This window comes from Schistocerca serialis, chromosome 12 (assembly GCF_023864345.2).
Source record: "Schistocerca serialis cubense isolate TAMUIC-IGC-003099 chromosome 12, iqSchSeri2.2, whole genome shotgun sequence".
NCBI lineage: Eukaryota > Metazoa > Arthropoda > Insecta > Orthoptera > Acrididae > Schistocerca > Schistocerca serialis.
In genome coordinates, this window is record NC_064649.1 from 16981981 (window position 1) to 17000225 (window position 18245).

General features: G+C 43.3%; 1 protein-coding gene across 4 annotated transcripts in view; it reads right to left on the reverse strand.

Moving 5' to 3' along the window:
- The window catches only part of LOC126428105 (uncharacterized), an 857744-nt gene that overhangs the window by 87973 nt on the left and 751526 nt on the right, over positions 1-18245 (reverse strand). For all 4 annotated transcript variants that reach the window (XM_050090007.1, XM_050090006.1, XM_050090009.1 and 1 more), the window contains exons 6-7: positions 17877-17991; positions 13704-13798 (exon numbers count right to left, since the gene is read on the reverse strand). In XM_050090007.1, coding sequence (XP_049945964.1) covers positions 13704-13798; positions 17877-17991 — 210 coding nt within the window. The remainder of the gene's footprint in view (positions 1-13703; positions 13799-17876; positions 17992-18245) is intronic.

The following is an 18245-nucleotide window of genomic DNA, read 5'->3' on the forward strand; positions in this document are numbered from 1 at the left end:
ATCAACAGTGATAATTTCAGCCAGTGATTCCAATGACGGAAACTTCAGTTTATATTGATAATTTTTCGTAGCTCTTTTTGCAAGAAACGTTTCGTAATAGGCTATCAAAAATGAACCAAAGCAGCATTCCTGTTATAAATTTTTTTTTCGTTGTGCACCACAAAACCAACTTTACCGCTCCTTAACAAATAATTCACAACATGTCTTCTTCATCATCTCTGTAACTATTTTTGTTTCTTTAGGCACGACAAAATCAGCTTCACCAACCTTAACAGATAATTCAAAACATGTTACAGTTTTCAACACAACCGTCAGCTGTAGTTTCAATATCAATTTATTGGCAACCGATTTCGACGATACACTTCGTCTTCGGGCTCTATAAATATATACTGGTTGAATTTTCCCGAAAGATATCAATCAGCAAGTCTCACGTGAAAATAACTGGCAGCCGCATCAGCTTTTGTAGATAGCAAGCACACACGGCGAGATCGCAAACAACCCCATGCGGAACTTTCCGACTGATATCTTTCGAAAATTCAGCCACTATATATTAAGAGGGCCTGATGACGAATACATGTTAAGACCATCAGCTGAGACTCAAGATCAATCAGAGAATTCTCGTGAAATTCTTGTATCACACAGTTTCAACCTGAGTAGTGACGACACGCAGTAAAATCTCTTCGGATTTCTTGCCGCATCAATCCGCGGTGAGTTCGCAACTTTTGGGAAGGAATGTTCTATCATTCCATCTTCGGACACACTGTAGACGAATTCGGCAAGAAACCTGAGAAGATTTATTGCATTAACACGCCGCGGAACCTTCTTCTGCATATAAGGATAGCATGCTCAATGTCCTGGACTTTAAAGGAACAGGAAAGGTGGAACATCATTTGACATCAGTCAAATGAAAACAAGACAGATGGAAAAAAGTACGGAAGCTGTTTATTATTCCAAAAGTAATCGCCATTACTGTTAATACATTTATCCCACTGTGAGAAAAGATGGTCAATGTCTTGATGGAAAAACGTTCGCTGTTGCCTTCGGAACTATCTGCATCTACATCTACATCTGCACCATACTCCGCAAGCCGCCTAATGGTGTGTGGCGGAGGATATTTTCGGTACCACTACCTGATACCTCCAACCCTCTTCCGCTCGCGAATAGTGCGTGGGAAGAACGATTGGCTCTAATTTCTCGAATTTTCTCCTCGTGGTCAGTACGGGAGATGTATGTGGGGGGAAGCAATGTGTTGTCCGACTCCTTCTGTAAAGTTCTGTCCCGAAATTTCAATAGTAAATCTTTCCGTACTGCACAACGCCTCTCTTGTAACGTCTGCCAGTGGAGTTTGTTTAGCATCTCCGTAACGCTCTCTCGCCAGCTAAGCGATCCCGTGACGAAACGCGCCGCTCTTCGTTGGATGCTCTCTGTCTCCTCTATCAGTCCTACCTGATAGGGATCCCAGATAGATGAACAATACTCAAGAACCTGGCAAACAAGCACCTTATAAGCCACTTCTTTCGTGGACGCGTTACATTTCCTTAAGATCCTTCCGATGACTCTGAGTCTGGTGACTGCTTTTCCCACTATCTGTTTTATGTGGTCATTCCACTTAAGGTCGCTCTGGACAGTTACACGTAAATATTTTACCGCAGACGCTGTCTCCAGCTGTTTGTCATCAGTAGTGTAGCGATACAATAGTGTATTTCTTTTCCTATGTATGCGCAATACGTTACATTTATTTACGTTCAGATTCAACTACCACAGCCTGCACCATTCATCAATTCTCTGTAGGTCGTTCTGCAAATTCTTACTGTCTTCTAGCGTTGCTACTTTGGTATAAACAACTGCATCATCTGCGAGTAGTCTAGTTTATATTAATAGCCGCTAGATGTCAGTTATCTTCTGTTTTGCTTTGTAACCATCATATGTTTAAAATGGCTACTCCGCAGCAGAAATGGTTTTGTGTTCTCGAGTTTTCGAAGTGCAATTCCGTGATTACGGTGCAAAGACGTTTCAGGTCGAGGTACCAAATTGATCCTCCGAATGGGTGGAGCATTCGCAGATGGTATCGACAGTTTCTAGACACGGGGTGTGTTTGTATAGGAAAGAGTCCTGGCTGCCCTCGTGTTCTGAAGAAAAAAAAATGTTACATGAATTCTTTCCCACGTAGTCCTTCAAAATCAACTCGTCGTGCCAGTCGGGAGTTGCAACTACCTACAGCGACAATTTGGCATGTTTGGAGATGTCGGTTGGTTATGAAGCCATACAAGTTACAGCTGTTACAAGCACTGCGTCCTGATGACAAACACAAACGTGTGGCATTCTGTAACGAGATTCGTGATGCTATTGACAATGATGACACTTTTGCACAACGCATCGTGTTCGGTGATGTAATGACTTTCCATGTTAGTGATCATGTAAACAAACACAATATTCGAATTTTGGTCCCCACGGAACCCACTGAACATGTACGAGATTCGCCTAAAGTCAATGTGTTTTGTGCGATATCCCGATCATCTTTTCACGGTTCATTCTTCTTTGATGGAAACACGGTTAACAGTCAGCAGTATCTCGCTATGTTACAAAACTTGTTGCTTCCGAGGCTGCACGAAGACGACTTCATTTTTCAAGTCAGGGCACCGAATCACTGGAGTCGCCAAGTGCGTGAATATCAGTTCGAATCTTTAACGAACCCTTGGATTGGTCGTCAAGGAGCTGCCGACGGATTTAAAAGCCTCTGACTTCTTCCTGTACGGTTTCGTTAAAGACAACGTTTATGGACCATCACTTCCACAGAACCTGGAAGAGTTGAAGTGGCTCAGTTCTGCCATAACATCAGTGACGGACATGCTTGCCCGAGTATGAGAGAAATTTGAGTATCGATGTGATATTGTTCGTTTTGATTTTTTTCCGTTAAGAGCGACGTGTTGAGTTCTACCTACAAGGAAGTCTTGAATACAATCGCAAGTCTATGATTGTACCCAGGCGTATACCTCCTCGTTCGAAGCAAATCTATGGTCACGAATGTCTTTCTTCAGGGCTCCAAACATTCGGAAATCGCGTGGGAGAGGATTATATGATGTGAAAGGGCTTCCCACCGAAACATCTGGAGCGTAGTTAAAGCAAAAGGAATACTTCAGAGTGCAAATGCCTAGGAATGTTGACGGGCGTTATTATTCTGTTGCAGGATATTGCCCGCTCACATGTTACTGCAGTTGTCTCGACTATACTGCGAAAGTTTCGCTGGGAAGGCCTTACACACCCTCCATACAGTACCCGTCTCTCTCTCTCTATGCGCTTTTCATCTTTTTGGAGCCCTGAAGGACGACACTCTTGGCTGTCGATTTGCTTCGGACGAAGAGGTGCACGCGTGGACACGGTCACGATTCCGTAGACGGGCGCATTGGGATAAATGTGCTAACAGTTCTGGCGATTACTTTTGAAATAATAAACAGTTTACTTACTCATTTTACCATATACAGAGTGATTCATGAAGATATACAAATATTGTAATACATTGTTCTACAAATAAAACTAAAGAAAAAAGTTCATATAAACAAATGTTTTGTTACAGATTTACGGATAATAAAAGATTTTGCCTGAAATTTAGCAACTTCGCTAATATGAAGCCTTCGCAAAACTGTACGAGGTTAAAGTAAATCACGATTTCTATTTATTTTCTTGTTATTGATCTGGTGAATCTAATAAAACATGCCCCAGACGTGTATCTGCAGTAGTTTTCCAGAACATCCAGAGAAGCAAAGATTATTGTACAAGCAAATTTGTTTACCTTCCATTAAGAATGTAGAAACGTTTGTGTATTTGTTGGCAACCGTTAGTGAGTTGTTTCAGTCGTTTCATAACTTTGAAATAAGTTAGTTTTCTGTATTGCTCAGTGAAAGAACAAAGTCAATGCACGTGAGGCATTACTTGCTGGCATTGTGAGTGCAATTGAGAAAATTAAGAACAACCCTATGAAACTGAAACGAGCAACAGAATCTGTTTATACCACATGAAGCTCAATGCATTGAACATTTATTGTGAATAGAAATTCTTCCAGTCCATATGTGGCATAACAGCAAATCAGTACTTAACAGTATTGGTTAAAAACAGTCTTCGTTGCAATTTTAGATTTTTTATTTTTCAACGACGCGTTTCGTCTTATTTAGACATCTTCAGGTTATGCATTATGCTTACTACCTGAGCCCCCATCTTACTGTTACTCGCTCCTGTGAACGGGAACGCGTTATGCAGATCTTGGTGCCTTTCGCGTCCATCTAGAAAAAATCTAAGGCGAAACGCGTCGTTGAAAAATAAAAAAACTAAAATTGCAACCAAGACTGTTTTTAACCAATACTTTATTGTGAATGTATTACGAAATTTTGTGTACACTGTACAACTTCCTTAATACCGAGCTTTGTTTTTTTTCGGTTTAACACGAATTCACGTGGGCTATGCTATTAATAAAAGCAGATTATCTGACACAGACGTACAGTTTCAGTTAACGTTATTACCATCATTCTTCCAAAATTAATTTCTCTACAAGTTCTGTTGCAAACTTTGTGCGATTGTATGGAATTTAAAAAACAAATGTGGTCAAGTAGTTAATAAACTAAAAAATTTACGAAATTACTTTTTTGTTTTCCTGGATGTTCTGGAAAAGTACTGCAGATACATGTCTGGGACATGTTTTATTAGATTCACCAGATAAATAACGACAAAATAAATGGAGATCGTACTTTACTTTAACCTCGTATAGTTTTGTTATGGCTTCCAATTACCGAGGTTGCCAAATTTCAGGCAAAATCTTTTGTTAGCCGTAACTCCGTACGTAACTTTTTTGTGGACCTATGATCATATGAACTTTTTTCTTTAATTTTGCTTGTAGAATAACGTACTGAAATATTTGCATATCTTCGTGAATCACCTTGTATCTCGTTTTCGTTTGACTACCCATTATAATAGCAGTAGGACGATGTGATTATCGCGAAAATACAGAGAAACACGTTGCTCTTCTAATAAACACACCTACACTACTATTCGAAAGTATCCGGACATCCCGATGTAATGCGATAGTGACCACTAGATGTCACTTGAGGCGGACCAGCCAGTATCAAAGAAGGCGAGGAGTGTTGCGTTGTCAGTAGAGAAGCGGTAACACCAGAATGAGTTGATCAGGAGAACGCGGCCTAGGCATTTGATGCCATCTGACTGACTAAACCATAATTGATACTTCAACCCTTCCAAAGCTACCCAAGACGACTGTTGGTGATGTGATGATAGACGAGAAGGAACGGTCACAGCTAAAGCAAGACCCGCCAGACCTCATAACTGACAGACAGGCACCGTCGAGCAATGCGAAGGGTTGTGGCCGCACAGTCTTTGGGCGCCTTGCCACAGTTCGCAGGGCTCCCCCCGTCGGAGGTTCGAGTCCTCCCTCGGGCATGGGCGTGTGTGTTGTGCTTAGCGAAAGGTAGGTTAAGTTGTGTGTAAGCCAGGGGACCGATGACCTCAGCATTTTGGTCTCGCAGGAACTTACCACCACCAATACCACCACCGCGAAGGGTTGTAACATGAAATCAGTGGAAGGAATCACTCGTCAGTTGAAAGCTGCCACCAGGAGCTAGTACAATGACTGTACGTATTGAGTGCCACGGCAAGCAGCTCCTCGTAAGGCAAACATTTCTGTGATTAGTGCTAAACGACGCTTGAGGTTGTGTGAAGAGCGTCGCAACTGGATAGTAGATGTCTGGAAATAAGTGATTTGGAGCGATGGATCAGCCTATACTCTGTTGCAATTCGATAGAAGACGTTTAGGTCAGGAGAATCCTGGAGAACGTTACCTGCGGCTGTCAGGAAAGAACTAACAGTCAAGTGTGAACACACTTTATTGTACTTAAAAAAACGCCTTCTAGTCATGCACGAATTTTTAAACGCAAGAACAACAAGAAAACCCCACAATTCTTGTGGTAGAAAAACCAGACAAGAATGTAAGCCAACGAAACAAAATAATGACCAAAATCTACCAATTACAAGATGCAACGAGCTACTGAATGTTATGGTGAGTATATGCTGTGCTAGAGCCGGCGTAAGTACTGGCCAGAATTGTTCTAGTGGTGGGTAAACACTGCTTGTTTGACTGTCCGGGCGCGCTTATAACGCCGATTTGGCGGAGTGCTACATGAGTCACATGAGTTCCAATTGGTGGAAACACTGTCACATGTCTTCTGGCGCGATGTTTCGATCTGAGCTCTTGAGAGGAGGTTGACAGCCCATCTTGCTTGTCTGTTGTGCGGGCCCTCTAACTGATAAGGGGCCACTACGAGGCGTGTAACGCCAACAATGAAGTACGGATGAGGCTGTGGTACTGTAAGGGGGTGTTTTTCGTGGTTAGCGTGTGGTCCTGTCCATGCACTGAAGAAAACACTGAATGCAGTAGGATATCAACATACGTTACAGCACTGCGTACTGCGTGCAGTAAAGGAAAATTTCGGAGCATGACTAGGTATAAAGTCATAGAGCAGCATTTGTGAGGCAATTGCTTGTAATACAGCATCAAAATGTCGTCTACATACGACTCATGTTACAAGCAACGTGCTATTATTGAATTTTTGTGTGCAGAAAAAGAAACCGTCGTGAACATCTATAAATGTTTGTATGCAGTGTATGGCGACGCTGCAGCTGATAGGAGTAGCTTTGGGCGATCTGTAAAGAAAGTTACAGCCTCAGGAAATGCAGAAACAGAGCTGCATGACCAGCCACGCTCGGGACGTCCTGTCACAGCCACTGCTCCAGACATGCTGAATCGTACGGATACCATTATTCGTGCCGACCGGTGCATCACAACTCGAAAATTGGCTCTACAGTTGTCGGGTCGGTCAGCATTGGAAGTGCGTTTGCAGTGATCGAGACTCTCGGATATTCAAAGAGATGCTCACGATGGGTTTCACGAATGCTCACAGTGGACCACAAGATTGAGAGGAAGGCCATTTCATCTGAGTTGTTGGAGCTTAAAGATTATCTACGGGGAATACACTTTGAAGATGACGAGAGTGTCAGTCTACATCTACATCTACATCCATACTCCGCAAGCCACCTGACGGTGTGTGGCGGATGGTACCTTCTATTCCAGTCTCGTATTGTTCGTGGAAAGAAGGATTGTCGGTATGCCTCTGTGTGGGCTCTAATCTCTCTGATTTTATCCTCATGGTCTCTCCGCGAGATATACGTAGGAGGGAGCAATATACTGCTCGATTCCTCGGTGAATGTATGTTCTCCAAACTTCAACAAAAGCCCGTACCGAGCTACTGAGCGTCTCTCTTGCAGAGTCTTCCACTGGAGTTTATCTATCATCTCCGTAACGCTTTCGCGATTACTAAACGATCCTGTAACGAAGCGCGCTGCTCTCCGTTGGATCTTCTCTATCTCTTCTGTCAACACTATCTGGTACGGATCCCACACTGCTGAGCAGTATTCAAGCAGTGGGCGAACAAGCGTACTGTAACCTACTTCCTTTGTTTTCGGATTGCGTTTCCTTAGGATTCTTCTAATGAATTTCAGTCTGACATCTGCTTTACCGACGATCAACTTTATATGATCATTCCATTTTAAATCACTCCTAATTCCTACTCCCAGATAATTTATGGAATTAACTGCTTCCAGTTGCTGATCTGCTATATTGTAGCTAAATGATAAAGGATCTTTCTTTCTATATATTCGCAGCACATTACACTTGTCTACATTGAGATTCAATTGCCATTCCCTGCACCATGCGTCAATTCGCTGCAGATCCTCCTGCATTTGAGTACAATTTTCCATTGTTACAACCTCTCGTTATACCACAGCATCATCCGCAAAAAGCCTCAGTGAACTTCCGATGTCATCGACAAGGTCATTTATGTATATTGCGAATAGCAACGGTCGTACCACACTCCCCTGCGGCACACCTGAATTCACTCTTACTTCGGAAGACTTCTATCCATTGAGAATGACAGTCGTACGACCGCCAGGCGCAAAGCGTGCAGGTGGAAACGCACCTTTAATGTGTAGCTTGCGATTGAGTGTGCGGTACCGCTACGTTCCGGGATGCTCGTCGCCAGTTAAGCGTCCATGAAGCGTGTTCTGAAAACTACTACTGATCTTCATATTGGTGGACATTCCTCGAGGTAGTTAACTGCCTCGCTTTCCGTAAGCTGGCGGAACTGGTATTCAGAATATCATATGTTCAAATGTGTGTGAATTCCTAAGGGACCAAACTGCTGAGGTCATCGGCCCCTAGACTTTGTAATGGTACTTGAATTATGTAACCATTTCGGCACCTCTCCTCAACCTCTCGATACCAGCAATATTCTACTGTGTTTCTGTAGAATAGTTAACATATTTCTGTGACAAGATTCAGATTTGATTTCATTAATGTAGAGGTACTTTGATACATCTATATGTTTATATCGAAATGATATTATTCTTATGTGTATTCTTTCTTTTGTCACTAGGATCTTTGACGTACTTGTAACTCTGATTTTTGGACGCATAAGCGGTTATTAGAGTGTCAAGCTTTGGTAGTCAGTTTATGCCATGTGAACTTTAACAGTGAGGAAGATATTTTCAAGTATGTTTTATATTGTGAAGTGATGTTGCAACAAAAGTAATAAAGAAGAAGTGTAACTTAAATTTGGAGTGCTGGTTCCTTTTTTACATCACGATTGTCATAACTTGCAAAAGTTTAATCTTCAAGAATGGTTTCTGAAACGCATCTATAAAACTTTTGAATATCGCAGAATAACACCTAGGTCTCTTTGCATCCGAGCTTGGAATCATCACTACCTAGATTTTCGACGATTGAGCCATGAGTTCACAACGAGACCAGCGTGGGAAACACGAGAAGATGAGTGCCTAGTTTATCCATTATTTCAAGAAATGACTTTATTAACTGTGCTCTAATGACACCTGCCACATAATATAACCGTGTTGTCGCCCGAAAATGCAGTATTTAGCAGCGAGAGCAACACCACAATCATAATTAATTTTTGACCATTGTTGTGGTGGGGTTGTTAGAACTTACACATTACTTAAACTAACTTACGCTAAGAACAACACACACACCCATGCCCGAGGGAGGGACTCGAACCTCCGGCGATAGGGGCTGCGCAGTCCGTGACACGGTCACTCCGCGCGGCTCAGAATATCGTAAAAAAGAATTTTAAGAAATGTTGTCATCGGGGCTGACTCCTTAAAGAAACTCGAATGCGCCTAAACGGGTTTCATTGCCATAAATGGAATGGTGTCTAGCATTCTTTCCTCTATTCAAACAGCTTGATACAGCAAGTAGTAGACGTGACTGATTCACAGAGAAGGTGAGCTCTTTGACCATTTGCGATCGGAAAGGCGGGGATCCCATATGCGAATAATAACGAAACGCTAGTTATTCGAGCAAAACAACTGCCAGTGGAAGTAAATTTACGGGGTATCTTATGCATGTGTGTGTGTGTGTGCGAATGTGTGTTTTTCCTATTCATACACACTGCCCCCAGTCCGCAGTAAACTATTTAATTATGATGTATGCTTCAAAAAAAACTCGTACTTGACCCTAGCTGTTCATGATGATTCCCTGCCGTACTGCTTAACATTTTGTTTGTATGTATATGAATTACGAGCTGTTGTTACGCATAATAAATCAGTTGTTTCGCACGGCCTGGGAAGCCTGGTTGTGGGACGCTTTAGGTAGATGCGTGTTTGTGTGTGTGTGTGTGTGTGTGTGTGTGTGTGTGTGTGTATGTGTGTTTGGAGAAAGGCTAGCTCAGTGGCATAGCTATCTTACAGACCCTAACCCTACTCCAGAGCGGTCAGGTTACTGACAAGTACTGTATGCTTCTTGCACATGGCTTATTTGGTACCTAGATCTACGAGCACAAAAGAAATCCTTGTGAAATGGGTTGCTAGAATGAAGTGTGTCGTGTGACGCTCCAGCCAAAAGCGTCATTCTACAGGGTGATTCACGAAGATACGCAAATATTTTAATAAGCTACTCTACAAGTAAAACTAAAGAAAAAAGTTCATGTAAACATAGGACCGCAAATGTTTAGTTACGTAATTACGGCTAAGAAACGATTTTGCTTGAAATTTAGCAACCTCGCTAATATGAAGTCATCGCAAAACTGTGCGAGGTTAAAGTACGATTTCCATTTACTTTGTTCTTATTGATCTGGTGAATCTAATAAAACATGTCCCCCAGAACACCCAGGAAAGCAAAGAAGTAATTTCGTAAAATTTTTAATTTATTAACTACTTGACCAAATTTCTTTTTTAAATTCCAGACAATTGCATAAAGTTTTCAACAGAAGTTGTAGAGAATTTAATTTTGGAAAAATGATGTTAATAACGTTAACTGAAACTGTATAAATGTGTCAGATAATCTGCTTTTATTAATACCATAGCACATGTGAAATCATGTTAAACGTGAAAAAACGAAGCTCAGTGTTAAGGAAGTTGTAGAGTGTACACACAATTTCACAATATTTTCACATTAAATGTTCAAAAGTATCCCCACCGAGTTCAATGCATTTACCTGCACGTGTATGAACAGGTTTTGTTGCTCGTTTCAATTTCGCATGGTTGTTCTTAATTTCGTCTATTGTATTCATAATGCGAGCAGGTAATGCCCGACGTGTATTGACTTTGTTCTTTCACTGAGCAATACAGAATACTAACTTATTTCAAAGTTATGAAACGACTGAAACAACTCACTAGCGGTTGCCAACAAATACATTCTTAATGGAAAGTAAACAAATTTGCTTGTACAATAATCTTTGCTTCTCTGGATGTTCTGGAAAACTACTGCAGATACACGTCTGGGACATGTTTTATTAGATTCACCAGACCAATAATAACAAAATAAACGGAAATCGTGCTTTACTTTAACCTCGTACAGTATCGCGATGGGTTCGTATTGTCGAGGTTGCTAAAATTAAGGCAAAATCTTTTATTAGCCGTAAATCCGTAACTAAACATATTGATATGAACTTTTATCTTTAGTTTTACTTTTAGAATAACATATTAAAATATTTGCATATCCTCGTGAATCAACCTGTATTGTACCAGTTAACCCCCAAAACCGATTCATTAAAGAATTGAATTCCCATGTATATACGAGCTTCAGACGTCTCTTTGGAAAGGAGTTAGGGTGTTAAATATTTGAAGTTAAGCATGTAAGCGAAGAAAAGTTTACAAAAGGTTTGAAATTATGTTTAACATTTGTTGGAAGTCGCTAAGTACGCTTGTTCACAAATACTGGATGAATATAATTTGGATGATTTGCGGGCCGTGAGTTGCGCTGCAGGACATATACACAGTTTCTTGACTTACTGTTTTGAAGACTATACTTATTAATGAGTATATTATGACTGAATTAAAAATTCAACAATTATCTGAAATATTCACAAAGAGACCGCATTGCCATCAGCTTTTTGCAATTTTTTATAATTAAGTTAAAGGAAGAACACAACTCAAATATAATTGCACAAAGCTATTAATTGCAACTCTCAAAAATTCTAGAGAACATTATTTTTCGAGTGCCTTTAATACCGTAAAGTAAAGCCAACTTTTCGACGGAGATGTAGCTCTGTGGTAGAGTGCTTGTCTGCCACGTGAGAGCTGTGGATTCGATTCCGGGCGAATGCAAATTTTTAAACAAAGATGCATGTTCTACAGGCACCTCCGTGAAGCGCAAAATGCATAAATATGGAAAAAATCGGAAGCGCTCGAGACTGATGACCGCTGGTTCAAGTCCCATTTCGGTAACTATTTTTTCCTTTTTTCGAGCAGTTCAGTTTGAAAATAAATGTCATCAAACATGCTACTTAATGCATACCTAATTATCGTTTTTATGAGAAATGTGCGTGTTCTTATTTTGACATCAAACACTTAATCCAGTTTACATTGCAAATAAAGATTCTTAATTAATCATATTTTATATAAGATTGTTAATAAAATTTGTTTCATTGAAAGAAAAGACAATACAGTTCAACTCTATTCTCTTCCGCATCGGCTGCTACGTGGTTAGCGCTGCTGATCATTAAGAGCAGAGGCACGGGTTCGATTGCCAGCCGGGCCTGAGATTTTTCTGCGCTCGGTGATAGGGTGTTGTGTTGTGGAGTTATTACGTTCGGATCGTCAAAAACGATATTCCACTGTTGAGATGGCTGAACGGACACAACCCGAAAGCCAAAAAAGTAAAAAAAATTTTTTTCCTATTTTATGTATTATATATACTCTTCACGGCAATGTACGCAAGGCATGCATCTTTGTATAAAAATGTACGACAGCCTAGAATCAAACTCAGGCCACCCACGTGGGAGGCAATTACTCTACCACAGCACCATGTTGCCCGTCGAGAAATCGGTCGTACTTTTGGGTATTAAAGACAATGGAAAAATTTCGCAGTCGATTCTACCGAGAATTTTTGAGAGGTATGTATAACTGCTTTGACTGACTGACTCAGTCCGAACAGACCTTAGAAGGCGCAACGGAACCGACCGACCGCCAAGTTATCCTCAGACAATAGGCGTCACTGGATGCAGGTATGAAGGGGCCGTTGTCAGTCACGTAGGTCCTCTGTTGGCCTCACAAGGGCTGAGTGGCCACCGCCTAGCTAACAGCGCCCGGCAGACCCGGATGGTCACCCATCCAAGTGCTAGCCAAGCCCAAGGGCGCTTAATTTCGGTGATCTGACGGGAACCAGTGTTACCACTGACCGTTGGCATATAACTGCTTTGGTGGACTGATATATGAGTTCTGAATTTCAAGTACCATAAACATAAAAAGTTACGAAAATCCTACTGAGAACCAAAATATTGTTCAATTTTGGTAAACATTTTTTAACTAAAGTTCAGTCTTGATCACAACACTTGTGTCTCAATAATACAGGTGACCGGTTTCGGTTATATTTATATAACCATCTTCAGACCAATGGCTCCCTTGGAGGATGGTAGGCGGAGCTCTCTTCAGCTGCTACGAAATCAACTACCATCCTCCAAGGGAGCCATTGGTCTGAAGATGGTTATATAAATATAACCGAAACTGGTCACCTATGTTATTGAGACATAAGTGTAGTGATCAAGAGTGAACTTTAGTTAAAAAATACAAAATATTGTTGCCCGTGGAAGTCGCCATATAGGCAACCTGTAACTGGATTTCTGGTGATCCCTGCTATGTCTGTGTCCCTGTGTTTGAGTGTGTGTTAATAGGGAGTGTCAACAATTCCTGAACATGAGCTTTATGCGTCCTTTGTAGAAAATGAGTGTGGGGGATGTAGATGTGTTTGCTAGGAATTTATTGCTCCTCCAATCCTCTCTCTCTGTCTCTCTCTCACTGTGTGTTGTGTGTTTGCCTGTATGTGTGTGTGTGTGTGTGTTTGTGTGTGTGTGTGTGCGTGTGGTGTGTTGCTCGCCCCTCGCCGGCTACTTGCTACTCTGAGCGGAGCGGCGTGCAGGGCGTCTGGCTGGCGGGGTCTGCCATCTCATCTGATCGTGCGGAGCGGTGGTCCGAGGATCGAGTACCGGCGGAGCCGGCGTCGGCAAGCGACGCGAGGCTGGGCTGGGGGCTGCCGCGCCGACCCACCGCCGCCGCCGCCGCCGCCCCCGCGCCAGCTCCCGCCCCCACAGCCGCCCCCGCGGCGGCGGCCGCGCCCGCAGCCGCCGCCTGCTCACCTCCGTGAATCAGCTTGCTGTCGCGCAGCAGCGAGACGTTCATCAGGCGCGGGTTCGGCGTGTTGAAGATGGTGCGGTTCTCGCGCCACCGGGCCCTGCGGACACACGCGGCTTACATTCGCCTCCGCCATCTAACGGGACCTTAGCCAGTCATCTAAATGCAATTCAGAATGTGAGACCATACGGATACAAGTTTAACAAGGGTGTTTTTAAGCTTATTGTTGGTTAATTTTTGTGCAAAATGTTGAGAAATAACTTTGGTTTGATTAAAGGAAATCAAAAACACTGTAACAAAATTAACGATGTTGTTGTGGCATACACACCGGGTGATCAAAACTTAATAAACCACAGAATAATGTAGATAGAGATGTAAAAATTGACACACACGCTTAGAACAAAGAAAAAACAAAGTTCACAAAATGTACGACAGATGGCGCTGGACAGCAAAACGTCAGTGACTGCGCATGACAATCGTGTATAAAAGGAGCTGTAATGAGAGAGAGAATCTCCTCCGCCGACGACCAGCTCCTTAACCTTACCAATCTTCTTTCCCTCCAACTTTACTCCCGTCGCTCCGCTATCTTTGTTGATCTCCAGAACGCCTGTGACCGTGTCTGGCATCCCGGGCTCCTCTTCAAACTCCAGACCTATGCTCTCCCCATCAACTTCGTCCGTCTCGTTGCTTCCTTACTCTCCCATCATCGCTCCTATGCGAATACCCACAATTCCAACTCCCGTACTTTCTATCCCTCTGCCGGCGGGCCCCAAGGTTCTGTCCATTCCCCTCTCCTCTATCTCCTGTACACTGCTGATATGCCCAAACCTCCCCCTCCTGTTCATCTTCTCCAGTTCGCTGATGACACCGCCTTCCTAGCTCTCTATCCTACCCTTCAATGGTCCCAACATACCCTCCAAGCCCACCTTGACCAATTCACCGCTTGGTGCAACCAGTGGTTCCTCCGTTAAATCCCTCCGAGACCCAGGCGATCATCATAGGCCGCACCACCCACTCCTTCCGCCTCCATGATTTCTACCTCACCATTTATGGCCGTCCTATCCACCTCACTCCTACCCTCAAATACCTTGGCCTCACACTCGACCGTCACCTCACCTGGACTCCCCATCTCCTTACCATCCAAAACAAAGCTCACAACCGCCTCCGCCTCCTGAAACTCCTGTCTGACCAGACGTGGGGTCTGCGTCCTTCCACCGTCCTTCACACCTACAAATCCTTGATCTGCCCCATCCTCTGTTATGCCACCGTAGCTTGGATTTCCGCCCCTCCTTTTCTTTGAACACATCCGCACACTATATATTCAAATGGTTCAAATGGCTCTGAGCGCTATGGAACTCAACTTCTGAGGTCATCAGTCCCCCAGAACTTAGAACCACTGAAACCTAACTAACCTAAGGACATCACACACATCTATGCCAGAGGCAGGATTCGAACCTGCGACCGTTGCGGTCGCGAGGTTCCGGACTGTAGCGCCTAGACCCACTATATATTGTCCGCCGCCTTGATCCCCCTCACCCCCTGGGGTCTCCCTTCCTCTCCACCCCCAACCAGTTGCCGCGCCTTTACCGTTGTGTCCCTCCCTCTCTCCATCTCCACACCCTTCATCTCCTTTCCCAATGCAACTTCCACCGTCTACCCCTCCCGGATGATGAGCTTCGCCGTGACATCTACCCATCCTACCAACTCTAACCCAATCTTCCTACCTCCTCCTCAGGGCTCCCTCTCCTCCCCCTCCCTCCTCCTGAGCGGCTTCCCACTCCTACTCCCCCCCTCTCTTGTACCTCCTTTCAGTGTCTCTGCACTCCCTCCTGCCCTGTCTTCCGTCTTCATCCCCGCCCCACATGTCTCCTGCTTCTTCATGTACCCACTGATGCCATGCCCCTCCTGTCTTCATCCCGCCGCTTCCCCAGCTGCGCCTTTGCTCTCCCCTCCTTTTCCATCCTCTCTGCCCTTTCCCTCGACAGGTCCCCCCTGGCACTTTCATTCTTCGTCGTGTGTGCTCCAAGTGGGTTTTAAGTGTGTTGTTCCGGAGTGTTTTTATTACCGTGGCCGACTTTTAACCTGTGCATGTCCATTCAGTGTCTTCTCTGAGTTTTGAAGAATCGCCAACTGTGTTTTTTAACTTTCTGGTGACTTTTTTTTTAATCGTCCTCCATGAGCGTCTCCGTGTTAGTATATTTTTTACCTCCATTTTCTCCCATTATTCTGTTTTAAAATCCCCTCTATCGCCTTATGTATGTAACATTTTATTCTTATTTTACGTTGTCATGTCACTCGGCTGAAGAGCGGCGGATTGTGCCGCTGACAGCCTTCCCCTGCCCATATGGGGCAGGGGAATGAAATCACAATAAAGGAAAAAAAAGAGAGAGAGTATCAGATGCACCAGGAGTCGCAGCATGTTGACGTTACCAGAAAAGGCGCTTTTAGTGAAGCTGTATTATCAGAACGGGGAATGTGCTAGGTCAGCGTTACGATCCTATCGCCCTAGGAAGGGGATTCGAACGGGTAAAGGTCCGTTGACAAATGCAGCTGTGGCGAGAATGATTTCGAAGTTCGAAGGCATGGGTTGTTTAGACGATAGACCCTGTAGTGGCCGACTGAGCACAAGGCGTAATGCTGCTGAGACAGTTCAGGAAGAAATGGAAACCGTAGCGGGTTCGTCTACGCACGGGGAAGTCAGCGCTAGTGCAGTTCTACGTCGCACCAGGATCCCATACACTACTGTTTCGTTGGCAATTAGGCGTACCCTGCTATGCTATCCGTACAAAATCCATCGGCATCATGAACTGTTACCCGGCGATTTAGTGAAGTGGAGGGCATTTACGGTGTTGGCGTTTCAAAAGATAGCGGAAGATGACGATTGGTTGAGTAACGTGTTGAGGACCGACAAAGCCCATTTCACGCTCCGAGGGTCTGTCAACGCCCACAACTGCAGAATTTGGGCAACCGAAAATCCTAGAACTGTCGTGGAAACTCCATTGCACGACGAGAAAGTCACGGTTTGGGTTGGATTTACCACATCTACCGTTATCGGGCCTTTTTTCTTCGAGGAAATGCGTGATTCTGGATTTGTAACTGCTACCGTGATGGGTGAGAGGTACGCCGATATGTTACAGAATCGGATCAACCCCAGCCTGGCTGATAAACACCTGCTGGAACGTACGATGTTTATGCAGGATGGCGCTCCACCCCGTATTGCTAGACGTGTGGAAAGATCTCTTGCGCGTGTCGTTTGGTGATGATCGTGTGCTCAGCTGCCACTTTCGTCATGCTTGGCCTCCCAGTTCCCCAGACCTCAGTCCGTGCGATTATTGACTTTGGGGTTATCTGAAGTCATAAGTGTATCGTGATCGACCGACATCTCTAGGGATGCTGAAAGACAACATCTGACGTCAGTGCCTCACCATAACTCCGGACAAGCTTTACAGTGCTGTTCACAACATTATTCCTCGACTACAGCTATTGTTGAGGAATGATGGTGGACATATTGAGCATTTCCTGTAAAGAACATCATCTTTGCTTTGTCTTACTTTGTTATGCTAATTATTGCTATTCTGATCAGATGAAGCGCCATCTGTCGGACATTTTTTGAACTTTTGTATCTTTTTGGTTCTAATAAAACCCCATGTCATTCAAAGCATGTGTGTGTCAATTTTTACCTCTCTATCTACATTATTCCGTTTATTAATTTTTCAAGTTAATACTGACTTTTTGATCACCCAGTAATTTAAACTATCATTAAACATTGCCAATTTATATGGGTACTGTGATTTAGATATGTAACCTGAGATATTATTATGAGGCTAATTATAATTACGAACACGAATAATAATATTAATAGTAATTAATAATAATAATAATAATAGCAAGCTTTCAGAATAAAGATAATGTTAATTAGCTTAGAGCTTCTGAAGTCATGTTTAATAGTGTCACAAACACAAAGGATAATGGCAATGAAAAAGACTGAAATGCCAGTGACAGTGCCTGTTAAGAAAAACTTTTCGATAGACGCCTCTATAGACAAGGGGGAGGGAAGGGAAAAGGGGAGGAGGGGGTGTAACTACAGTGAGTTACAGATAAGTGTGTTGAACAGATCATGGAGAAACGTTTGAAAACCGAGAAAGAAAACAGAAGCAGTAGGCTCGGAGGAGACTTACTTGCTGAAGAGATGCAGTACGACGCAGAGGATGATGAACATTAGTCCCAAGCCGACCAGGACGCCGATCATGGTGGGGTCAACGTACTGCAGCGACGGCGGCTCCTGCTTGATGTCTGCTCCATGTGACACACATCAAAATATACATTTTGCAAGCTGCTCATTATCACTTACAGGTATATTTTCCTACTTCTCGAGCCTTCGTATTGTGTATAATGGACGGTACAAAATATATCATAATCCAATTTCCTGTTTCATTTCATGCAGAAAAAAAGACTGTCGGTAGCCCCGTGTACAAACCATAATGTCTCTAAATCACTATAGGAAATATAGAGACAAAGGGCTTTTTACATCACTTTCTTATGGAGTA